At 36.8% G+C, this 27,593-nt stretch overlaps 1 protein-coding gene across 1 annotated transcript in view; it reads right to left on the reverse strand.

Moving 5' to 3' along the window:
• LOC140152717 (N-acetylglutamate synthase, mitochondrial-like) overlaps window positions 1-26,924 on the reverse strand; it is a 54,262-nt gene extending 27,338 nt beyond the window's left edge. The window contains exons 1-2 of the mRNA XM_072175183.1: window positions 26,612-26,924; window positions 7,474-7,978 (exon numbers count right to left, since the gene is read on the reverse strand). Coding sequence (XP_072031284.1) covers window positions 7,474-7,920 — 447 coding nt within the window. The 5' untranslated portion in view covers window positions 7,921-7,978; window positions 26,612-26,924. The remainder of the gene's footprint in view (window positions 1-7,473; window positions 7,979-26,611) is intronic.
• Between the last annotated feature and the right edge of the window lie 669 nt (window positions 26,925-27,593).

Genomic DNA, 27,593 nt, shown 5'->3' on the forward strand with positions numbered 1-27,593 from the left:
ACTTGATATTTGTCGTTTCGAGGCTTCATTTTCCGTTAACAATTGTTAACAAACTTTGTGGGTGTAGCTTTGGTTCATAATTCTTGGTTATTTCTTCACTTCTTCTTGATTTATAACAGTTGTTATCTTAACTTGAAATGGGTAACAAAAATTAGCCGATTTGCAAGCTTTTAAAATTTTTATAAAATCTTGACTTCAAATAGCCGTTTTTCCGTTAACTTTTTGAAGCCTCGAAACAAACTGTTCAGCAAGCTTGTGCAAATATAAATAAAAGAGCTCATCCAATCTATTTATCAAAATGTAGCAAAGTAGATCCTCAAGTCACATGTTTTTAAATCGTGGAGATATATATCACCGTTTGAAAATGGGACCCAATACAAACTTTCCGTTAACAATTGAAGCCTCCGAAACAAATGAAGCCTCCGAAACAACAGTAAACTTAATTATCATCTATGCATATCTAAATTGGTGTGTTTCATAATGATATCTGCATTGTAATTATTACTTGATATGTGCAGAATGTCATAAATTTATAAAAAAATTGACATTATGGTTAATGTTTGAAAAATATACTGATACCTTAAAAAGCCTGTTTCGGAGGCTTCACATGCAAAAAACACCATACTTAACAAATGGGTGAAAAAATTAATGTGTGATAAATCTACAATATCTGCCGCATAGAATCATTGATTCAATACACACAAGAAAATAACAGCTTAGATGATCCCAACACTGTTGTTTTCAAAAAACTAATTCTGCAATGTTTAACAATTGTTAACATGAAGCCTCGAAACAAAAAAAATGACTTGTTGTGATAATTTAATTTTTGTCACAACTGAAATTCAATACTTAGAAGTAAAGCATGAAAATTGGTAATTGTGATATTTTTTACCTATTTTATGTCAACTTGTAGTAGTGAGCTAAATATTTTACTTTTATGATCACCTGTGTTGTTAACTGAAGCCTCCGAAACACAAATCGCTTGAATTGCCAATTCTAAAAATAACTCCCAATTTCTGTGAAACTTGGCTGGGAGGTTCCTTTCATCAAGTAGTATTTGTACATGAAGTTAGACATTCAAATTATTTTAGGAACCCAATTAAAACTTAAAAAATATGTTTAAGGTTTGGAAATTTCCATTGTAAATGACACTTGATGTTAAAAATTTTCAAAACTGCAATTACAAACATAGCAAAACATGGTATAAAATTTAACTTATATCTGTTGACTTACTTTGGAATGGAATTTCACATGTATTCCAGCTTTCATGTCAAAATTTTCTGAGGTTATGTAAAATACATTTTTTCTTAGATTTTAACCAAAATCTTATGCAAATGTCAAATTTTTTATTAGAAATCAAAAGGATTAAGCCTTGAAACATTATTTTACTTGAATTTAAGTTGCTTCTATGCATGATTTCAGTAAACAGAAACATATTTAAGTGGTTTGAAATTTTGACCCTAAAAATCAAAAGTTACACCCTTTACCGTGAAAATGACCATATACAAATATAATAAGTGCAAATATGTGTTGATGTTCTAACAAAAGCTTACACACTAATTATTATACCCTGGCAAGTCAATCCATTCATACCTGCCTGCAACAAGAAAATATATTTCATTTGCATAGTTTGATAGAAATTGCTCTGTGGCATGAAACCTTTCTAAACCATGTCATAAATGTACTTCCTGTACAACCTACAGCTCTTTCCAATAAATATTTAAGTTATAAATTCAGAATTCAAACAACTGGGTTTTTTACACACCATATGACAGATGTTACATGTTGATTTACACAACCACTATTTATAATTTGCACTTAATTTTCATTATTAACAGGATGAGTGGATGTAAAACCTTAACACCTTAACCTTATTCATTGCATTCAAATACAACAACATAATTTTCTTCTTATACTTTAAAGGGGGTAACCCTATTGGTTTTGGATATGGATTGTCTTTAAAATTACATAATAATATCAAATATCGCCTCCTTTATGCTGCTTTGTGAAAAAACGAGAGCATTTTCAGCGTAAATGTGAATAAATAGCCAAATTTGCAATCCAATACCTTGGTATACGTGAATTGCATTCTGGGCAGGCAATGACGAATGCTGACATGCTGTACAATGCCCGGCCCGTATTGAACGGAAAATGTTTTTTTTTCGTACCGTTTTAGAAAAAAAGGGAACAAAATATATTTCCCCTTGCAATATGTACATTTCAAATGAATATAAAAAAGTTTGGGTAAAATGGAGAAAAAACCCTTCCGAGACCGGGTTTTGAACCGGTACCTCTCGGTAAAAAACAAACGCGCTAGTCAATTGAGCTATTCAGCACACCACGCCAACTCTTGCCGTTTTAATAACTATATACGGCAAACTGTCTCCTCAGCAGTTAGTGTGGTTCGCTTTTTTTACAGAATGTGTATGACGCGAAACCAAAGTAGCTGTTGCGGTGACTGATATTTCGTTCATAATTCTCCTCCCAGAATTCCAAAGTATTTACCATTGTTTACAAACTGGTATACCTGTAAAAACCGCTGTGATTCATGATTTCTTCGGAAATACATCGACTTGGAGCGTCAAATTTCAGGATAGTAATGAGAAAAATAGTATCTATTATGTGATACCAAAACCTCATCAACAATGAAAAAAATCGGGGATGATGCTGTCGATCGGGTTACGGACCTTTAAGTTGAATAACTTCAGCGGTCTGCCAATTTGGCGCAGTTTATGGCGTATACGGATGTGTGGTTCTAATTGGCTAATTGAATCACATCATGATCACATCGGCACCTCATTCGCTGGTCAAGCTGTGTAGCGACGCGTGACCTACTTCTTTTTACCCGATAATCAGACAGAGCAGATGAACACCGGTGAAGTATTTGCCTAATGGTATAATAGCTTCTTTCTTAGAACTTTTAATTGCCAGTTACCTCTAGGGAAATAATTACATATTTTAAAGGACCTTACAATGTAAACCAATCAACAGATCTATGGCTTTACTGTAAAATACACAGTACAATGTAAAGTGATGCAGTTAGGAAATGCAGGGGCACCTGTTGCAAATACCTTATATCCTCTCCCACCTGTTCCTCATGGCAAGTACATAATAATACCTGAATTGAATACAGCTTTTTATCAAACGGTCAAACCGATATTTCTGTCCTTAGAATAGATGCATTTCAACCCTGCCCTTTATCATATAATATAATTCCATAATCATTTGATTATTTTGTGAAGTGTTCCTTTATGATTAAATCCTTGATGCTACAGTAGCTGTTTCATACCTTTTTGGATTCCTGTTCACTCTAATGGAAGGCAGAAATTTTTTTTTACTGAGAATAGGAAATCCAGAAAATGTACATTGTAATACTTTACAAATGTAGAGTAGAAATTGCATGTTTGTATGAAGTAGATTTACTGATGACTGAGATCTAGGGATATCACAAAAATGGTAATAAGGTATACGGTATTCCATCTAACTAGTAGCCCCAAATTAATAAAATGATGAAATGAATTCAAAAGGGGAAACATTCAAAATACAGTTTTTCTGAAAACAAAATCAGTCATAATCATAAGTCATAAGGTATTAAGGGTAAGTTTTTTCCAAAGACATTTGACCAATTTTATTTAGTTCAGACACATCAAAAAGGGTGCTTAGACAGTTGTCGCTTGAACTACTAGATATTCACATATTTTCCATACGGTGTGCATGGATTTAACTGGAATAGCCCTTTGCAAGACTGGATCAAGGTCCTTATTTCAATCAGTGCTTTATATTCACCATTTCTTTCGAGTACGCTATGCTTCCTGCCCTCAAAATATATTGCTTTGCTGGGCTCATTTTATTCATGAACTTTTCCAATAACCTCAAGTCTGTGTTGATAGAATTGAGTAAATTACAAAAAATTCAACAAAACCCTCAAAGAAGCCCAGAGAAACTACAGAATTTTGACTCTTTTGACGCATGGATGATGAATACGGCCTATATTTCATTTTGAGTGACTCTAGACAGGAAGATTCCTTTTAGACTTGAAAGGAATTTGTAAAATTTTGTGATTTATGTTACGCTGACTTGAACATGCAAGCCAGTTTATTCGACCCAGTCGCAATCTACTTACTTTTAATTGTTACCGACCGAGGATTTGAACAATTGGGAGGTCAGTTGCAACAGGCGTTGGAATTCCTTGAACCCATTGAAGTCCATGGCAACCCTAACAGTAGCATCAAAATTCTATGGAAGAGTTACTTTGGGTTTAGGACATATGATGCATTGCAACTGTTCTTGACAACAACAAAACAACAATTTAAGTTACTACAAACATAGCCCTTATCTCACAATAGACAGTGTAATTTTTACTAACGAGGAGCACCATGTCACATTATATGGACCAATTTGACACTAGTATCTAGGAAATTGTAAAGACTTTCTGCACCATGTGCACTGGCCAACTACATGTCCTGATCATCAAACAGAACTATATATAGGTCAGACATATACATCACGCAATGAAACGCAGCTTGTTCAGCAAATGAGGTGCTGATGTGATGACATACTTCAATTAGATCAAAACCCAACTCCTGGCTATGCTAGACAGCACAAAATTGGACAGTGTGGATTGCAAAATACTGTAACAGACAACCCTTAAAAACTGACAAAATAATTAATACCTATTTAAACCTGAAAAGGGGCCAAAATTATCTACTAATTTAACTATACTTAAATATTCAAGCAGTAGTCAATTCCTGCACATTTTGTTGCGACCTGTGCCTAGGTCACAGCCATAATACATGATTTCCGTCAAATTTTAATTCCGTAATAATTCTTTACCAAAAATGCTGAAATAATAGCTTCTGAAGTTTTTCTGTCCATTTTAAGCCAAACAATGAAGTAAAATGAAAGAAACCCCACTGACTGACTATCTTCACTGTTTTACATTCACATAATAATTCAACATAATTTTGAATTATTATCTGAATGTTGATAACAAATCCCCTGTTTTCCAACAAGCACAATGAATTTTGTTGAATCCAATTAGGTGAGATGAATGTAAACATTCAGGTTTGAAAAAAAAATAACCACATCAATTTAAAAAGATCATGACATTTTTATAGCCATTTATAATCCAATAAATGGCTTTTAAAATGTCATCCATGTTAAACTTTACTGGCCAACCCTGCCTATTTCCTGACATCTGAGATTACACATAGGATAGGTATTGAAATGCTTTGAAGTAAATTTTAATGAAATTTTAAGAGCAGACCATTGAGACCTGCTTTTCATTTCCTCTTTCAACATAGCAAACATAAAAGCCACTGCTTAATAATCACTCCTCATAAGTATAGATGAGGAGAGTGGTTATTCAATCATGTGTAATTATTTTTAATGTCTGCAAAAGGTCAAGAAAAACTGGTGTCTTATCCCTCCACCTTCAAAGGTAATGAAGGTATTATTTTGTACAATAAAACTGATTTTCAGTTGTCAAATTTGGTGCTGGCAGTGGATGCAGGATGTCAAACACTTTTTTTACTTAGACTTAGAGCAGAAATTGCATCCATGCCTAATGGATAATCATAATTGGACAAGACGAAGAAAGAACATAGGAAGGGAGACATGGAAGGGAAAAGGCCTGATTGATTTTTAAACTGGAAACAAAATTGTCATATTTGTACCATTTTTACACACGCTCAAAATTCAGCATGTACTACAGGTGGGTATTACTTACAAGATTCAGATCTTATACAAAATAAATCCCCACAAGGGGTGAATGCTCAAAAGATGCCAAGGAATTCTTATTTCCCTGCCATTGTTTCTTCTAAGAGGTCGATTATCATTTGCTCAGCCTCAAACATGTAATGGCCTGTAAGCAAATGTAATCCTAGTACATCTACGCTATCGTAAACATCCTTATCATGATGATGTGGGAGTACGATTTCTCTATAGCCATCTCAATTCCTTGAATCTGCCTTTAGCCTTACAAACAATTTTCTGCAGATTGCATTTTTTGCTGTCAGCTTCACTAAACATCCACCTTGGCATCAAGAGAGGTTCATCAATATGTGGCACAGTTTAATAAGAGACGGGTGGGTGGCATACATCGACCAGTTTGGGATATTGATCTGTATACAATATCAACTGGTGTGAATCAGCACGTACAACAGGTTTGTCATGTCATGTAATCTATGTTGATATCTGTGTCTAGAAATGAGGAAATATGTAGTAATTAACCGCCATCAAGTTCCTTTCAGATTTTGTTCTAACTGAAAAGATAATTGAAACCGATATTAATGGGTACTTACCAAGGAATGGCAAATCATCATTCACTTTCAATGACCACATAATGTAAGTGACAATTTTGAGTTAAATTCTATTTTACTAGTCTGTAGACAACTTTTTATGACCACTGACCATCATTAAATTGCCACATTTGACTTGCAGTCATCAACATTAGAAAAAAAAATTGATGTATGGGGGGGGCAATATTTATCAGATGGATTGATATTTCTTTTCCTCTTTTTCACATCTTGACCTTAAAAATTTTGTTCCAAAGATCATTTACCAAAAACCCAAACCATCTTGAAATATAACTCAAGCATATTTGTCATTTTCTCAAATGAATAAGCAGGTGAGATATTGTTCATTATTGGCAGCATTCAACTCAAATATAAATCACAAGCATTATTTCATAGAGCGCTGTCATATGGGGAATTCAATATGGGCAAGTACCTTACAATTTTCCAGCAGGAAGCACTCTTCTCCCCAGTAAACATGGTGAAATGTAATTCTTTTAAACATGGATAAACACACCTTGAATCACTCAAATACAAAGGTTTGAGTCGATTTAATGAGTGGTTTATAGCTAGAAATGCATTCGTTTGTTGTCATAACACTTTCCTTATTGCTGGAGAAATGACATAATGCGCAGGTGAAGAAACATTTGATATGTTATTAACATTGAGCTTGTTATTTGCGGTGTTTTAAAGAAGTGGATCAGTTGTGAGATCTATGGGCAAGTTGGGTTGCTGGTAAGTTGCATACACAGGTACCTGTTAGGTAAGAGGTAGTGATTTGAAGGTATATTCATGATATTGATTTTTTTTACATAGATCTGGGAGATTTTTTTCAATTCATGAACAAAACTACAACTAAATCCTTTTGAATTAGGGAACAGTGGTGATAACTATCAGCCTCAATTAGTCCCTTCCTATGGTAGTTTTAAAATGTCATTTCAATATGAACAAAAGTTTGCATTACAATTCCAATGTCATGATATGGATTCATTAAAACACCACTTAAAAGAAAGTAGTGAAGGAGATTTTCAGAGGGACACAAACTATGTTTAAATCCTGAAGAGGCGTGGACACTGGACACCAAGCAGACTTTACTATAAAAATTTATAAACCGTAATAAAAGTTGAGAACAAATAAACATACACACAAACAAAAATGGTTTGTTAATTTTTAAAATTACCTCTTCCAAGAAACGTCTCAGGTCTTGATTGATAAAGCCTTGGGATGCTGATCCATTGCCTTTCATCTGAAGGAAATCACTCAACCATCTTTGGCATTGTAGCATGTACTCCTTCTGTTGAGATGGGAAATTAATTGGCACTTTCTTCACTAATGACTCTGTGTGGCTCCCTCTATAGAGCCACTGAAAACCTTTGCTGGCCGACTCTGTCGTTGACGCACAAGTACGGCATGGCTGATGGCATCTCGTTGTTGCAACCACCTTATATTGTGGATGGCAAGTATTCTTCACTGCTTCAAGACGGGCAAGCTGGCTGTAATGTTGGTTCCGTAAACCTGCTGATGAGCTCCCGTTGCCAGACTGCGAGTTGGATTCCGTAGCACAGAGAAGTAGGCATCGCATTCGACGATGCCAGCACCCAGCGGATTTGGTACCTAATATCTGCATGGTGGAATGGTGGTTGAATTGTACTCTGATAAATCATGTAAAGTTTGTTCACAAAGACCTGTGATAAAAAACAGAAACAAAGAAAAACACATTTTATATATTGATGTCACATTCTCCTAAGAAATTTCCAGAGGAGAGTGATGTCACTGATGTGTAGCTCACAAGTAGTAATTATTATTACTCAATTATATGCAGTTACAATGTTTGCAAATAAAGATTCTACTCTCCACTGCGAAACAAATCGGGTACACACTATGCACAAATACCTTGTAATTAAGGAGTAATCACACTCCAATCAAAATGAAGTAAGGAGTCTTATCACACGCACCATCATTGCACACCATACTTGAAATTGCTCAGTTCCCTCAAATTGGGAATGGAGAGCAAGGCGCACAGTGCTGTCATATGTGGTGACTTGAGGCACACAGCTGTGGCTACGACTGAGTGTGTCAGCTTGCTTGTGGGTAGTGGCTCTTGCACACCACAACAAGTAATACACCCCAAAACTAGTCATACCATATGACCTACCATAATTATTATGTCTTCTGCAAAATCATCTGTATGGTGTACCTGATTAACCTTGTACTGTACTGTAATGTTGTTGTTTTTTGGGTGGGGTGGGGGTACTTCTATCCTACACATCAAATCATCTCACTTAAAGTGATCTTACCTCTCCCACCAACCACCATACATTACTCTGATTACCTCACCTGTTATTAGCAAGTCTTTTGAATTCTAATTCCTCTTATGTTGCATGCGCAATAGATTTTGTACTTCTTGATTCACCTTTGTAACGCTACACCTATGCTGTGCTCTACCACTCTTGCTGATAATACGTCCCCTATGCTATCAAGGAGACAATTCTGGCTTGGGGTTTACATTCACTGCTATTCATGCAAGCTCTGAAAGGGGATTTGGCTATTAAAACACACACAACTATTACAATACCCACAACACATTTTGTTTTTGGTAATTGAAGCATAGTTTAGAGAGGGTACAATAATTTGACTATCAGTACATATTACTACAAAAAGTACAAATAGATTTACTCTGATCTGATCAACTGGATCAGATCTGGTTAAAAACTGCAACCAGGATTCAGTAGTATGGTGTATATTTCAAATAAGTATGATCCCACTTGACTTAGAGTTGCAAATGTGATGTGATCATTCAAGCAAAATCAGTCAGCTAATTAGGGTTATATTGATTTTGAGATAGCAATTTAACAAAGGAATGTTTCCTATTGTTTTGGAAACCCTTCAACTGCTCAGATCCTTGGAACAGATTGTCCAATTTCAATGTGGTTTTCTGCCAAATGTAGCTTTGCAAATGCTTTAAAATGTACATATCTCCAAGTTATGCAATTTATATGCCCGAATTTAGACTGATTTTGCTTGATCATAACAGACTTCGTCCGCAGCTTGTGGCACAGTACCAAACCTAATTTTCTTATTCATTTCATTTATTAATCAAATTGAAATTAGAACAGTGAAAATAATAACTCCTAGAACAAAAATGTAACACTCTGTAAAATGGACATTTCAAAGCTGCCTGCAGCTGCAAACATTCTGGTTTATCTATGATGTATTTTAATAAGAATTTATGTCAAAATATGAGTACTAATCAATGTAGCCTCAGAGATGCCACTTAGTGTTGTCAAAATTTCCTGAAAAACATAAAAATCATGAAAATGCACTTTTTATCCTTTTGTACAGGTAGGGTAGAGCAAAAAATTTCCTGAAAATGGTAGATTTTCTTTAAAATTTCCTGAAATTAAGAAATAGTCGATATCGATAGATGATCACTGAATAGAGCTATATGATTCTGACATATAAATTATAATGTGAATTTGGCAACGAAAGTGAATGATTTCTGGCGACTTATGCATTTCAAAATACGATTTCCTTCACAAATTTCTTCCAAATTTAGTCTCATGCTGCAGGAGAATTCTTCGATAGATATTTTTTTGACCCTGTGAGATTTTAGATATTTATAATCAATATAGTAAATTGGCAAAGGAATATTTTGTGAAGAATGTAATGCTTTTGTGAAGTGGGGGCTAAACCTATTTATTTAAAAAAAATCGCCGTATACAGCAATACATTGTCGCCATGTTCGACGAGGTTGTCTCTTTGAGCAAGTTGCCCTATTGAGCACTTATCCCCGACTGTGTAGCCTATAATATGTAGCCAACCAAGCAAGAAATTATTGCACAGCACAGAGGAAAAAAACACGTGGAAATTTATCACAATCTTTGCGAAGCATACTACCGTACTGACGCGAGTAAAGTCCCACCCCCCAATTTTGACAAATGTTCACCCCAAAACGGGGTGGGACTATACTCGAGTCAGTACGGCATATACTTTGATCAGCTCGTAATCGGCGGGCCTTATAACATCGCGGATTAATATCAAAGTATTTTATTTTGAGAATTTTCTTGTGACATCTCGCCAGAAGCATCACAAATGTGACATGATCAAGGGGAATGAGTCACATATCGACCCTGGTCGAAAATGAGCTTTACATATGTTGCTAAAGAGAACATTTAGAGCTTTCAGAAACTGAAAACCTCATGTTGATACGACTTTCCTTCGCAAAGTTACGTCAATTTATCAATCGCTGAAAACAATATAAAACAAAAGAATTTTAACTCTTTCTTTGCCAAATCTCAAAATCAATATTAGCGACACCCGACTCTTGATCGTGTCACAAATTATTAAATCAAGTTCTATACTTTGTCTACTTTCTTTTAAAACACACAAAATAAAGGCATGACAGGTTAAAACTAATAGCACTCTTAACATGTGTCTTCTTTTCGGCGTAGTGGTAAAAGTTTAACATTTCCCCACCTATTACAGGCTGATCAAACTATCTAGTATTACACCAAAACGTTTTTTATTGCTGCCTAGACAGCACAAAATAGTCACAATTCCAATTTGAACAGCCAAGACACTGACTGATTGAAATTCAAAACATGACCTCTCTTCAAATTGTGGTAGTAAACCAACATTTTTGCATTGCATGCAAAAACATTGCTTCACAATGATCGTCCCGTACAAAATGTAGATTGATGCACCTAAACACAATACAAATCCGCATGTAAGTGGCATCAAGCCTCAGAGCTACTGTACCTTAAATTATCTTTTACATGTATACTGTTGGTATGGATTGCATGATTGCATCGAAAATGTCAGATTTCATTAGCAATTATCTACTTATTTTTTAAAAGACATGTGGGTGAATTTAACATTATTAGATTATAGTTAAAAGTATCACTTGACTTTTTTTACTCTGTGCGTACATGTGGTTGCCTTATGAATGAGGGAGAGAGAGAGAGAGAGAGCTCATTGTCTTTCCGTAATTGTGGGGACATGAAACGGTTTTTCACTTTATTTTGGGGACACAAATTACAAAGTGGGGACATGGCCATGTCCCCACAATTACAGTAGGCCAGAAAAATGAGAAGACTCCGTTACAGAGTGGGCACTATATGTATGGGGTCTCCAAGCATCTTGTCGTTTTACGTGTAGAGAGAGAGAGAGGGGGGGGGTATACGTAGGGTGTAGGGTATGTGGTAGGAGAGTTTCTAAAAAGTGTGGACCCAAAAGAATTACCCATGGGGGTCACAAGTACTACATGTATAGGGGGAAAGAGTGGCATATGTCAAATAGAAATAAGGGGCGCTCTATCAACTAGTGGCATCAAAATAATGCTAACACCTATGGCTAACGCGTTCTGAGGACCCAATTTTGGGCCATGTCCCTGGCAAGGGACAGAGAGAGAGAGAGAGTGAGAAGAGAGGGGAGAAAGGAATATGGACAGGGGTGTTTTGTGTGGGATATGTGTGTGTAAAAACCTTTCTGCAATTTGCATCTGTACTGAAAATCTGAAATATTTTCAGAGACCCAACATTTTATGCTTGGTAATACTTCGACAGGTTAGATGCTGTGAAGCAGGGCTTACATAATTTAGTACTGGTACCGTAAAGTGTATACTAGGCCTGCTAAGAATACGCGATTTTGGAGGCCAAAAACGCACCCGATTTTCCAAAAAACACAAAAATCCATGATTTCCGCCAAAAACGCAAAAAAAAAAAAAAAAAAAAAATTTTTGTGATTTTTAATTTTTTTTTCGTGGATTTGGAGAGTCCCTGGGCCTAACATCAAGTGCTACCATCATTAAACAAAAAATTGAAAAAAATTTATAAAAAAAAAAAAAATTAAGAAAATTAAAATATAAAAAAAAAAATAAAAAATTGCGTTTTTTAGAAAAATAATTAGCGGATTTAGAGAGTCCCTTGACCTTGAGTGAGGTACTGCAATCATTTGTGGCTGATTTTAAAAAAATTGGAAAAAAGATACAAAAAATTATAAGTTTGTATCCAAATGGGACCGATTTGTAACTTGTGTTCACTGCATAGTCTATTGAAGATATAAAATGCATTGGTTTTGTACACAAGTCTGTATCTTAGATAGATTTTGAAGTGAACACAAGTTACAAATTGGTCCCATTTGGATACAAACTTGTAATTTTTTGTATCTTTTTTCCAATTTTTTTTTTTTTTTAATTTTTTTTTTAATGATGGTAGCACTTGATGGTCCAGTGACTCTCCAAATCCGCGAAAATCCGCGAAAAAATCTCTCCAAATCCGCGAAAAAAAAATTAAAAATCGCAAAAAAAAACAAAAAACAAAAACAAAAAACAATTTTTTAGATTTTTTTCAAAAAATGTCAAAAAACGCAATTGGAGCCAAAATACGCAAATTGCGGCGCAAATAACGCAATTGCGTATTCTTAGCAGCCCTAGTGTATACTGTATACACCTCAGGCAAGCTGTGTATTGCTGCCAGTCATATTTACAACCAACTCAATTGCCAACTGACAGGGGAGAACGTAGACAGGGAAAGGGACAGAGAGAGAGAGGGTGGGGCAGGGGCATAGCCAGCTTTCTTGAATGAAGTTGGTCATTCCCTATGGAAGAATTTGGAGGGGATGTACATTCTTGTATCCTCCTCTTTCCACGGTCTACAGGCAACCAGGCTCCCGCCATACTCTACATGTAGATATGCCACTGGGGAGCAGAGTGCCCTCTCAGAAAATATTTCAGTGAATCCGGACAAAAAGAACAGACTTTATGTCAAATCAGCCCCTTTTGGAACTTGTTTCCACTCAACAAACGGGGACCCATTTAATTACTGGGACCCCCTCCCCCTGGAATGACCAAGCTGATTGTACACTAAATGTACATAGCAGAAACCTGGATTACATCTTTTACGCACCTTACTGGTTTCTGCTTTATTTATTCAGCCAGGCAGCAAAATACTATCTCCACTACAAAAAGCTTTCTTTATTTCAAATCAGCCCCTTTTGGAACTTGTTTCCACTCAACAAACGGGGACCCATTTAATTACTGGGACCCCCTCCCCCTGGAATGACCAAGCTGATTAAGTGCATATAGCAGAAACCTAGAATACAACTTTTACACACCTTACTGGATTCTGTTTTATTTATTCAGCCAGGCAGCAAAATACTATCTCCACTACAAAAAGCTTTCAGCTTCTTGACCAGTTCTTTGTGTAATTGCACTTTTTAATGATTGCATTTAAGAAAAGGTTGGGTTCAGCAAAACAGAATAAGGCAAGATTGTTTTTTCCTTAAATGTCAACTCACTTGGGTAGAATTTATAACAGTAAATTTCCAGGTGTCTAACATTGTTTGGATTTCACAATCAATGTCATTTGCTGTCATTTTGTGACTGGATATAGCGTTTTGAAAAAGTTAACTCCTACAATCAGCGTCGCTGTAGCAGTGGACCCGATAATGACATGAGTCCAACGGTTCAAATTGGAACACTTTACTATGGGTGGTACACTCTTGTGAAGTGGAATCCAATAGTGGTCGTCCTCACCGTCGTCGTGTTCCAAATGTTTTGATTATGGTTTCTCTATGAGAATATAAAAGTTTGTGTTTTGGCTGAGATCAGAGGGAATTGGTGTTGATTCGGAAACTAATTCCAAGTGCACTGGTAATAAAGAGCGACTTGTTTGATTGCCATCATGATTAGCAAATTACTTTCTGTCATTGTCTTTGGTTTTCTCTGTCTAAATTTGAAGGAAAAAATACACTTTTTTCATTCACTCTGTAAAAGGAAATCAAAATAAACATTGACCATGGGCAATCGCGTGTCGTGACGTTGAAATTTTCCGACTTTGAATGCTCATAATTTTCCCAGGTAAAAGATAGAAAATTGGAATCTAGGCTTACTCTTTGCCATATTTTCATAATCTGATGTCAAATTTGAGCTATCTCCTTTCCTTTTAATGCTACGGGCACCCAAAGTACCCCGAAAGCTAATTTGTTTTTAAATAACCGATCATGTTTTTTCACAGTGAGCCCCCATGAGACATATGAATCTTACAGATAAGTAATCTCTAGGTGCATGTCTATTGCAAAAAGCCAGAATTTTAGAATTTAAGGAATCACAAATTTGTGAAAGAAATCATGTTTTGAAATGTGCAACATCATCAGAAATCATTCACTTTCGTCAACTTTAAAATGGGGGATTACCCCAAGTCACCATCTGAAAATAGGTTCAGAAATAACTGATATGTACCATTCGCATGGATTTGACGGAAATAATATAGCCTCATCTTTTAGATTCAATAGGATCAAAAACAGTAACAACTCTGGAAGAAATTGCCCAACGAGATGCACATGCTCATTGCTGCGGTTGAATTTAGAATGTGAAGCGGTCAGCCCTAGGGAATGACCATGGCATGAGTGCATGAGCAGTTGCAGCAAAAACACTGAAAATGGCGACACACTACACACCAAAGGAAGTAATTCCGCAACTTTGCACATCAATTTACTTCACACACTAGCTTAAACTTGAATTTTTGAAAAATCATTACTGGATGAATAAAAAGCGAAATATTATGTACCACTCTGATGTTTAATTGGTTTGAACAAAAATTATACATAAAAATATTACATTGAATGTCGACAAATTTGTGATGAGACACTTTTTAAGTTACCCGGTAGTACTATTATCTAGCAACTCCAACAAATTGGACAGCAAAATTATTTTTAGTTTTCGGGCAGAGGTAACCCCCCCGGCCCCCCATAGTGTGGTTCAAATGAGATTTCCCCATTTGGGGGGTGCTCACTATACAATACATGTTACAACTTTGTTTGGAAATAAGACGGATTTGATTTCAGCAAATTTGAATTCTACACACAAAAAAAAACACAGAGTAGAGCATTTGAATGTCCTAGAAAAAATGACCTCTTAAAAGTTGGACTTTCGCACGACGATGCGCTTTTCATGCCGATCCCCCCGCCCCCAATTTCAAATTGATGCTGTGCGAAAACGAGGCTCAAATTTTCTCATTGATATCTATCAACAACCAAACTTAGAAAAATTCCATGAGGTATGGTGTACACCCCTTGTTGAGTTGGCATGGACTGACCATATACTCATGTTCCGGTTAGGGTTGCAAATTCAGTCTCAGAAATACTCTGCTGGATCATTTATAGTAGGGGGGTCACATCATTCTTTTATCTACAATATAAATGTTTGGCATTAAGTTTTTCAGAAGCATCTTGCAAAAAGATGAAGATAGCAATTTAAATGGTTCAAATTAGATAAAGCGTTTTCGAGTTACGCCAATTTAAAAGTTCCGAAAAATGGCCGTTTTTCAGCGCAGCATGATTTTGATAAAACGCATGTTTTCGACAATATGGCATGTTTGAAGACTAAAAAATCAAAATTATATGCTTCCTATGTCCGATTTTCACTTAAAGTTGCTGTATAACTGAGTCTTTCAACATAGATATGTCAAGAGGTACATCATTTGCTTCAGTTTTTGAAAAAGATTACTCCAAATATGGACTAAAACACCAAAATCAAGGATCGTCGCACTCTCATTTTAACCCCTTGCAGAATAAAATTGCAGATTTACGACAATCTCAGATTAAAAATATGAATTGTGAATGGCTGCATTTACACTAAGCCAACTCTAACCCTTGGGTTGAAACACAAAAACAACAACAAAAGCTTCATGTGCATCAAAATATTGTGAGAAATTGCCTCCAAAGTGGGAAAAATCTAGAAAATCAAGGAAATTGCCGCTCAATGTAAAAAAGTGCTACAGAATGAAACAGCAAGTTACGGACACCCTCGGAATAAAAATATCAACTTTGTACATCCATATTCAAGGTAAAACAACTCTAGGACTTCAAGTTGGACCACTGCAGTAGATAAAAACAACAAGTTGGTCATAATATGTTGATAACTACACTCCAGAAATGGAAAAATATGAAAACTTCACAAGTAAGGTCAACAATTTCTATGGGAAAATACACAGGAAAATGGCCAAAAACAAATGTTTCAATATATTGCCATTTTTAACCCAACATCCTAGAAATTTCTTGTTTACGTCAAAAGAAAGATATTTTTGTGGAGATTCAGGAAAAAGGAGTCTCAATTTGATTGCACATGTGGCACACAGTAGGGTAACTCATCATCTACAGTCAGCATATCAAAATTTCACCCTTGGACAGCGTTTCCTATGGGAAAATACACACGTTTCGGGCAAAAAAACATCAAATTTTCAAATTTATCGTAGAAAAAAAACAAGTTGTGCCAAAATAAAGATACATTTCTCATGGTTCAGAAAAAGTAACTTTAAAATTCACTACATCGTTGGCACCGGTCGAAAAACTCACTTTCTAAAGGCAATTTCTTAATTTCTTCTGCGGATCCAGACACTGGTCTTTGCTGATAAATAATCTGGTGCTTTCACAGAGCCGCCGTGTAAAATTCAAAAGGTCAATAGACCTAAAAATATTTTTTTTTTAACTACACATATACTAAATAAATATTTGAAAATGTTTAGGTCTCTATGAAGAAAACAATTTGATATTTTTTTATGCTCAAAACATGCCATTGTTCATTTATGGGTCGTATGCAGACACCTAATGAGCTAATGTGTGACCCCCCTATTTATAGGCCTACTCAAATTAAGCAGGAAATCTGCATCACTGGTTGGTTGGGAGCGTAAAGTTTAGAGTCCGAATACTTGTGGTGCTTTATAGACGAATCCAACGAGCCAAGTCATGGTCAGGATTTGATCGGCCATGACGGGTCCCCGCATGCACCACACTGGACCAGGTGTAGTAACTGCCCAATTGGGTGGATTAAAGCCACTTAAAAATCGATGTTAGATTCTTTTGTGTTGTAAACTGTCATCATTTTTTGTCTACGTGTAACACGAGTGATAGAATGCAGTTTAAAATACCCTCCAAGGCCGCATTATTTCACTTTTTATGTGAGATTAAGCCGACGGGGACCCAACTTTGGCAGCCATTAAGGTATAGGAATGTGTGAATTTGGATTCGTCTATACCCATAATACCCAGTCTCTCGGTGACGTGCCTAGCAAATCTGAAAAGTACATATTGCTTGGGTCACAGCCTTTCAAATGAAAGCTTCCTGAAAACACTCTTCAACATAACTTACGAAACCACAAACTCACTGACTTCAACAGGGGCTTGCTTATGGCGGCCACCAAGTGTTTGTTTGTGGACAGGGGAAGGGCTCACGGGCATAGATATTCAAGTTTACTCAAACACAGCTGTGCCATCTAGTAATCACATTCAAATATGAATTTTAATAAGTCATTTCAAGTTCTTTTTTATTTCTGAAAATAAAGGGAAAATATTACTTTGGTGTCCCAGTTATGTTGGTCATTTGTCATGTTGGGTCTGAATTGGGACCTGTGAGTTTCCTACATGTATGTATGCCCAGTAAATTTATAACCATTTATTTTTTTGCATATTTTAGACAATGCTTTATCCAAAAAACCCCTTCAAATTAGTTTTTTGCCATTTTGAAATTTTGAGTCATTGTCACACTTTTGGACCCCTTATTTATGGACATACCCTTCACGTCACTTATTCAATGATTCACTATACACATGCAGGCGACGTATTTATTCAGCACTCGTCAGTGAGCTCAGAATAAAACTGGGTCAACCCGGTTTTATTATAAATGTTAAAATTTACTGTAAAAGCACCCGAGGCTAAGTCTTTCACATGGCATTTTATGTACACCAATGGCCAGTACACAATTCATGGTGCAAAAAGTAGAAATTTGAAAAAAATTGAGGGCATTGTTGTGGACCGAATCACACATTATGGCTTTAAAATTAAATGTCTACTCTTGCTCCAATGCAATGCCCATGGTAGGCATGATCACATTTTTAACATGTGAGGGCGGGTTTCATTTTAGCTTCTTGTGATCCAAGATCCTGTCTTAATTCCTGTGTAGTGCGTAATCCAATAGGAAAATGAAGAAAATTTGGATTTTGACCCTCAAAACTCCAATCTGCATGAATTTTAGTAAAACTGCATATTTGATACTATCAAGTAGTGAAAGCCACATTTCATGAAACATTAGCGCATTTATGTAAAATGGCCCTTCGTGCTCAACAATTTAGCCATAAAATACATACACACGTGTAGGGATGAGTACGTAGTGGGTAAGCTAACACTTTCTATGGAGGAAAATCCAAAGGCCTTTTGGTCCTTCATAAAGAAGATCCGCCAGGAAGATACAAGAGTAGCTGATCTGAAAGTCAACAATAGAATAATCAGTGATAATGAATGATGATCTTGGTAAAGGCTGAAGCCCTTACATTTTGTAGTAACCAATTTGCAGGTGTAATTCATCAAAGAAGACACAAGCCGAATACCATCACTGGGAAGAAGTAGCATCCCTGACATTCCAGATCTCCGGATTGGTGAAGAAGGCGTGCTGAAGCAGATTAACAACCTGAAACCAAACAAGGCCCCTGGCCCAGATGGTATACCACCGTGAATTCTCAAAATGTGTGCTGAAGAAATATTTGTGCCATTTTCAAGAAAGGGGCTAGAGACAACCCTGGTAACTACAGAGGCGTATCTCTCACAAGTGTAGTGAGTAAAATTCTGGAGCACATAATCCACTCACATGTTATGAAACCCCTGGAGAAACACAATATTTTGCTAACCCTAATCCTAACCCTAATCCTAACCCTAAACTAACCCTAACCTTAACCCTAACCCTAATTTCGTGTAAAATTACATGAAGGAATAACCAATATTATTGGTCGACAACCAACATGGTTTCAGAGCCAAGCACTCCATTGTCACTCAACTAGTGTTAACCACTCACGACCTTTACATGTAGTAGTATGGAGAACGATGAGACGGTTCATATGGCCATCCTAGATTTTGCCAAAGCATTTGACAAGGTCCTGCACGAGAGACTCCTTGGCAAACTTGATCACCATGGTATCAGAGGCAGGGCTCGAAAAAATGTTAATTTCCCGGGAAGCTAGCTAAATTTCCCACAATTTATAGTATGTTTTTATATACAAAAAAGACACAATTTCCCTCCAAATACCAGAATTTCCCTCCAAACACCAACATTTCCTGGGAATGAGCTTCCCCAATTCCCCACTTTTTGGAGCCATGATCAGAGGATCTCTGCTGAAATGGATTAGACACTTCTTGACTGAATGAAAGAACTCAGAAGGTGGTATGCAACGGAATGGTATCGGCACCAAGGGAGGTGCTTTCTAGTGTAGGCCTACCTCAGGGCACAGTTCTAGGCCCCCGATTGTTCCTGTTATTCATAAATACTGCTAGATTATTTGCAGATGACTGCGTCATATACATCTGGGAAGACCCTTAGAGAGATGAACATGCTACAGAAAGATTTACATCAGTTGGAAAAGTGGCAAGAGGAATGGGAGATGTCATTCAACCCAGCCAAGTGTTCAGTCATGAAGCTACATGTATGTATCAACTAAGAAAGAAGCTCCCGACAGAAGTTACAACTTCTGTGGACAACCGCTGCAAGAGGTAGACTCTCACCCATACCTTGGTGTTGAAATTGATAGCAAGATGAGCTGGAAGGTTCAATACCAGAAGTTGACATCCAAAGCCAACAAGGTTCTAGGTTTCCTCAAACTTGTGGTTTTGTCCGAGAGAAATGAAAGAGACAGCTAATAGAACGATGGTAAGACCAATCCTGGAATACGCTGGATGCTCATAGGACCCGTACAAAAAGAAGGACTTCGTAGCCATCGAGGGGTACAAAGAAAGGCAGCAAAGATTCTGTATGAATTACTACAAGCAACTCAGCAGTGTCACAGAAATGACCAGAGAGCTGGGATGGGAAGCGTTACAAGACAAAAGGAGAGACGCCAGACTCCAGCTCATGTATAGGATCATGAATGGGGAAGTTGGAATCAGAGCGGAAGACTATGTTCATCGTGGTGGCACAGCGGGATTGAAAACAAGAGGAAACAGCAGGAAACTCAAAAAGGGAGCTGATCAGGAAGGATGTACACAAATTCAGTTACTTCCACAGGACGACGACCGACTGGAATAACCTCGACGAGACGACAGTGACAGCGACCAGCGGGGAAATGTTCAAAAATAATCTTCATTAATTAGCTCTTTTCGCGACGCGACGCCTTTAAATGCGCATAGACCTTTGACCGCAAAGTTGGTGAAGTACAGCATGTCTGGCAATGCCGACTCAACCAGAACCAGAACCAGAAGACATAGGAAGCCATTGAATGATAATGCTGGGACACAAAATTAGGGACATTCAGACGAGCATTATTTTCCTCATACATGTATTCTGTCGGTCTGTGCCACGTCCAGCGTTTGAATTAAGAAAAAAAAAGTGGTTGTCCACCGGACAACCAGGTAACAGTTTTTGGTTGTCCGCCAAATATTTCAGTTGTCCGTGATTTTTCAAACAAATTACGCTACAATTAGTCAGCCATTTCTTTCGATCTGCTCCTGAAATCATCACTCGTCATGTTTTTGTTTTCGCAAAATTAACGTATAGTAAATGCTGAAAATGTGCTAATTATAGCGGATGCAAAAACCAAAAAAACATTTGAATGGTTTGATTTTGTTTTTAAAAATTGGTTTTATTCATCGTAAAATTAATATAATTATGGAATCGTATATAATTTTTAACAAAATTTACTTGAAATGTAAATAAAAAATAATATTTTCAGCTTGTGATAATAATACAACATCAACCGCACGCGCACGCCAGGACAGTACATCATTAAAATTACAGAGTTCCATGACTTCCACATATCGCTATTTACAAAAGAACTTGAAACTTTGTATTCTGTCATTTTTGTGAATGCGACTGCTGAAGGAAATTTCCACTCCACGTGTTCTGGTTAGCCTCTTCCCAATGACGCAGTTAATCTGTCCTGTACCAGAATATACACACTGACACTAGGTATGCGATAAATTTGTGTGGCGACCAATTTTGTTTACATCAAGAGTTGTGGAATCATCAGCTGGGTTTTCCCCATCATGTCGCAATGCATACGAAACTACAAGTTTTCGGGGCTGTGATTGCTTGCATAAAACAACAATATAAATGAGAAATTGATCATCATATAGCCACCATCTTTTGTCACCTGTGTAAAGATTATGTAATGTATATTATATAGAAATTTAAAAAGTGTGTAGATTTTTGGTTGTCAACCGGACAACCGGCGACCTCATTTAAGTTGTCCGACGCTTGTTTGGGTTAATTTGGATTTTGGACAACCGGATAACCACTATTTCGAACGCTGGCCACGTCACTTCCGGTTGATGATGCGACTCAAATTTGAGTGAAAACAAGTCCTTGGTTCGATTTTTTGTTGATGATTCAGATTAACTGTCATTGGTGTTGTGTATATTTCGATCGCAAATAGTCAGTGGAATCAAACAAGTTTCTAAGTTTTCAAAGTGGAAGTTACTTACTTGATTTATCGTTTTATATAATGACAAACCAAACTAAATTCCATGGTCGAGTGTTGGTTTTTCCAAAATTGACGATGTTGTCACTCCAGTCTGGAGTGATAACATCGATAGTCTCCTTCACAGCCAGTTTCTGTCGTTGATTACAAACCGTGCGCCACGTGAAGCTTGGGCCCAAGACTAAAAGCTGGACCGACATGATTGATCGTCTTTGAATGACCCCTCATTTTTTAAGTTAAATGGTTCTCTTTTTAATGAAAGCAACTTTAGATTTGTTCGAAATATTTATTAACGGTCAAAGCTTGCTTTGACCGTTAGAATCCGTTCCTACTGAATATCGGTCGGAACCCGGTGTATAAAAATGCATCGGGATATAAACACTGACATGACTGATAAAAAATGCTATGTATTGGCTTACTTAACCAGCACATATTAATAAGGGTGTCATTATATAAGTTTTATTGTACTATTACCTACCTGTTTGCACTTTCGATGCATACGATCCTAACATTATAAAGGAAATATCAGCTAAATATTCGGCAAGTTTTTCAGAGCTGGATCCGGCCTGCACATGCTATTATTATTGTAGCTGTTTGCGCCATGCTGATGGTGAAACAGTCTCAACCTACGAGGGCATTTCACACACGTAAATTGTGCTTATTAATGACTGAATAACGTTTTGTGGGGTTGAGAATATTATCGATGTAACAGGCTCACGTGATAAGCAATTAGTTTTTAACCAATGAGGTGGAGCGTTTTAGCTGCGTTGGACTTGTCTCTGTTATGTTTGTGTTTTTAGTACAAACCTAATTTAACAATACAAAATATTGATATAGTGTTATAAAATAGTCCAAAAACAAATCAGCAGTTAGTTAATGAAGAAGTAATTTCCGTACAGTCAGTAGCAATTAGAAAAATTTATTATTTTTAAGAGATTTGTTTATTAATACACATGTCTAGGGAAATTGAAATTACAAACTAGAAACAACAGTAAATTTTTCTTCGTGAACTGACAGTTGAATCATCGCCGATCAATGGAAAAATGGGAGCAATTTTAGTGATGAAATATTCACACAATTGCACTTGAAATGCGAAGTATTACTGAGAATTATGTTGGGAACGTGTATAGTAACAAATTGGTAGGTCATGTTATGTGGAAAGTGGTATTTGAGGGTATGCTTATTGAAGCAGTCAGTGGCCTACCGTATTGTATAAAGTATACGGTGTTATTTACATGTTTATTCCCGCACTGCATTCAGTTACGAAAGGACGCTAGCTACGAATGCGAGGGCATCCGTGAGCAAATTCGTAGCTAGTGTTTCTCGAGCAACTTTAGATGAATTTATTAAATTTCAAAATTTTATGAACATGCCTACACATGGTCATGGCATGCAGGGCGATCTTTTCTTTTAGACCACCCGAGCTATATAAGGTTAAAATTACGAATTTATCAAATTAAACTTTCGCATCAACTTCAAGGTTAAACATGTTCTTAGCTAGATACAAACATGTATACCTTTTATTTCGTCGAACAAGCTTTATTTTGTTCCAAAATCCATGTTTTCATCGCAATTTTTGACGTACATGTAAAAGAGCTAAATGCAAAACCGGTGATGCAAACTCCAAAACTTTCGCGTAGCACAGGCGCTTGATGTACGCTTGTTTTGACGGTGATTTACGCTATGTATAAAACGCGTTTGACAGTTTTTACTGTGTGACGTAATTCTGCATTTATGGCTTAATTTATCGAAAAAACACGATGTATTTTTATTTACAAAATTACTTCATTTCACAAATTCTTTGCCACTTTCCACTGATCTGATCATCTTTTTATGTGACGGAAGTGATGCTGATTTTATTTCTTGCTTTTCCGATAATTTTTAAATTGTTTTTTGAGGCAAAACTTTCATAGCAAAATGGCCGTTTTCACTTGTTTTCAAAAAGTTGTTTTAACCTTGTTTTTACCCCATGATAATTTCCCTCGTTTATCGAAGCCCTGCCCTCCTTCCACTACATTAAACCTTGACTTCAAAGTGTTTGGCAACTGTTTAAGCTTGATGCAAAAATGAACTTTGATATAAAAAGTAATAACTTCCCTAATGAGTGGTCTAAAGGAAAAGATCGCCGCATGCAGAATGAGAATGTAGGTATGCTAGGTGAATTCAAATTTGCCATCAAACTGCATCATTTTATATATCAAATTAAAGCCCTTGAGTAAACAAAGCCAAAACTGAAAAAAAAGATTTCATAGCACTTTCAGTAGCAAAGTTACATCTTGTCAAAGATTGACTTTCATCAAACAATGTCAAAAAGATTCAGCTACCAAAATTCCCCAAAACGGCATTTCGGGGGTGTTTCTAGATTTAGTCTCATTATGATAGCAGCTTTGTTTAATGGAACTGCTATCAAAATCCCTCTAAAATTCCATGTGCGAGTGACTTATCACCATCAAAAATCATATATTTGGGTCAAGTGAAGTATAGAAAACATATTTATGTACATAGGTTTCCTTCTTCGGCCAGTTGTTTTAAATTTCTATGTAAAAATGCATTGACATTGTCGGCGAATTTGGCTGACTAGCAAAAGTGTACATCCATATCAAAACGATGCACTTGTCGGCTGCTACATGTGTCTCATTTCACATTAATAGCAAGGAAATAATACCAGACTCATCTCAAGTGCGAGGTCACTTCAAATCATTCCCAAGTCACCTGGTTTAGGAATACAGAGAGAACATTCCTTTAAAACCATGTGACTTGGATATAATTTAAAGTGACCTCCACTTGAGATGAGTCTGGTATTTATTCCCAACTATTATGTGAAATGATACACATGTAGCAGCTGACAAGTGCATCGTTTTGATATGGATGTGCCTAGCCCTAGAACTCTGGCCATATAGTATCCGTTTTTACTTCCACTAGGGCCAGAGGCACTTACATTGAAAAAATTGTTGGAGATGGTTGAACGCAACAGAACAAATAAATGATGAAAATTGACCTTTTCATTGTGTTCGTGGGTCACCGCAAGAGCTGTAAAATTCCATTAAAAAAACATATTTTTCATATTTATGCACACTTTCCTACCTATTTAAATGAACCTCAATATTGACCATCATATTGTACCCATTTGTGTTACCTTCAATTCGACGATCCCTGTTGATTTGCCGTGAAAACGCTTGCATTTACTTGGAGGGAATTGTTCGGTTCTTCCGTTATTTACATCATTGGCATCATTTGACCTCTTGACCTGATGCGCCGAAGGCGCTGTGACTTTTTCCATTTGCAACAATCTTCCTATAATTGAAGACCGAATTGAAAAGACTACGGTACTTTGCGTATGACGTCCTGTCAACCAGACCAAAAATGCCGTATCGCGCAGGTCAGTAACCAATCACGCCGCGCTTTGCCCTGACGTCAAACGCAAACTAGTCTTTTTAATTCGGTCTTCAATTATACCATCATGCAACCGCATCTGACCTCGCCACATTCCGGGGGCGTCATGTCCATTTTACTTGTGGGGTGGATAAATGACGGAGTAGTGGACTAGGAATAGTAAATTAACATGAAACGTAAAACACCTGTATAAAACGAGAATAACTCACGCATGACCGACCGGCCGGCCGCCCGTTGGAATAAAAAATACACGCTGGATTGTCTTGTAACTCCAAATGCTTTAGTTACAAACAGAGATTGCGCTAGTAAAAAATGCATTTCAGCCCCTGCCAAAGTTCATTTTCGGACTCCCCCGTAAAGTAGAATAGTCCCGATTATCGTAACCTTTGACATTGCCAATATCACACAAATGTCGTCTATTTCATGCCGTAAAGATGTATGAGCAAGTTTCTGAAGAATATTGGTAAGTTTAAAGGCCAGATATCAGGCTAACGAATATGATCTGCATATATAGAAAGATCCGATCGTTGTCTGAACGTCAAAATTTGATAAATGTCAATGGTACAATTCTAAGCATGTGAAAGTCGTGAGGTCATTTCTCAACACAATACCTGTCAGAGGATAGGCACAAAAGACCGTGTTCAACGAAGCGTTACTCAGCCAAACATGGCAGAGTAGGTCCCGGATGGTCGTACATGTTCCTATCTCCACAACGTTATACCTTTCCAACAAGGAAAGAGATACAAAAGGCGAACGTCTAGATGTGTGCCCTGGCATACATGTACCTACCCTAGTCCTTAGTACAAGGAACTTATACGATGTCCTCATTCACAAACTGATACTATCTGTCCATCGTATAAGACTGTTACCGTACGGCAATGTGGTGAAGGAATATTACACAGTCAAGAATAGGCTCCATCATTTTTTTGTTCTGATCCCTCCCAGTCTCCCAAAACATCAAAACATCATGTCATCAAAAGCGTTGCACATTTACTTACAAGTTAAGACTGTCCTTTTTCATATAACGCAGACAAAGTAGGGCCAAGCTACCTAGAAATGGTCAAATTTTAGCAAGAAATATCTCTGTGTAATCCTATGTAAGTCCCATATCACATCGTTATCGGCGATCGTGATTTTTTTTTTCTGAAGTTTGGCTGGTACCCACTAGCGTCATGCACGTGACATGACACAGCTAAAATAATCGACCGGAAATCGGGGATCATTAAAACGTCAACAAATTTCAAAACACAGAAAGCAGTAAACTTAATGGCGAGCGGTCCGAATTTTGAGCCATACAAGTTTACGTGGTGAACTACCCTACATGTAGTCCTAGAGAATGCACTAAATATATTATAAATTGAAGTTCATTTTAGGTTGCTTTTTGTGACAGACTCGACGTACCCCTTGCCACTATAATACTATAGTGGCCCCGGAGGGTCCTGTCCATCACATAATTACAATGACCGCTTACCTATTATAGTACATGGCATTTATCATGTACACCGGTGTTTCAGAATTCCAAGCATGCAAGTCACAAGTGCAGAATTCCACAGCCCTGAATGTCTTCACCCGACCCGGTCTTTTCACTTTCAGTTCACTATCACCGGATACAAGTTAGGGAACCGTCTATCAATTTCTCATATTTGACTTTCGAAAAAAGGTTGATGTTGATCAGATTTGTCAAATGGATGTACACGAAGTAAGAATAGAATATTCCCGGTGAAATTTGACTCCCGCTTACACAATTTTTCTATCATTTGTTATGGGAATGTTTTGCTGATGAAAGATACTTTTTATGCATTGAAAAACCATGTCAAATTAATATGAAGCCCTTCTAAACTTGGAACCATCACAGACAGAATGACGAAAGCGCTGAAAAAAGTTTTGCCAAATAATACGCCCAAACTACGCCCAACACAAATTGGGCTCGATTTAATCGATAGCAACGTTTGCACCAGGTGCCTGGTTTGCACAGTTCTGTATTTTTTGTGGGACATGAGAGCACATCAGACATACAAGTAATGTCCTTCTGATATCAAATAATTTTGATTTTTTTTTTTTAATTCGCGATATAATACAAATTTTATGGAAAATTTATATTTATATTTTTTTAAACTCTAAAAATCGAATGATGTAGGTATTGACGGTCATAGCAGTAGGCCTATAAGAACTGAAATGCAACAATTTCACAAAAATACATAGGGTAGCTGCAGGTAATATGGGACAGCAGGTAATAATGGGACACCTGTTTTCATTTTAACAAAAAGTAGCTTAGAGAAGGTAAACACTTTAAGTTGATTTGTTAAGTGTTTAGAGACATCAATTGTGCTTCTAGAAATGCAGTTTTGGAGTCTGTGTATCAAACTCTTGGAAATCAATGCCAAAAAGAGTGAAATTGCCCAAAAATTATGTCGTTTTTTTGGCCTGATATAAAATCAATGACGTCACATTTT

Source organism: Amphiura filiformis, chromosome 5 (genome assembly GCF_039555335.1).
Source record: "Amphiura filiformis chromosome 5, Afil_fr2py, whole genome shotgun sequence".
Lineage (NCBI taxonomy): Eukaryota > Metazoa > Echinodermata > Ophiuroidea > Amphilepidida > Amphiuridae > Amphiura > Amphiura filiformis.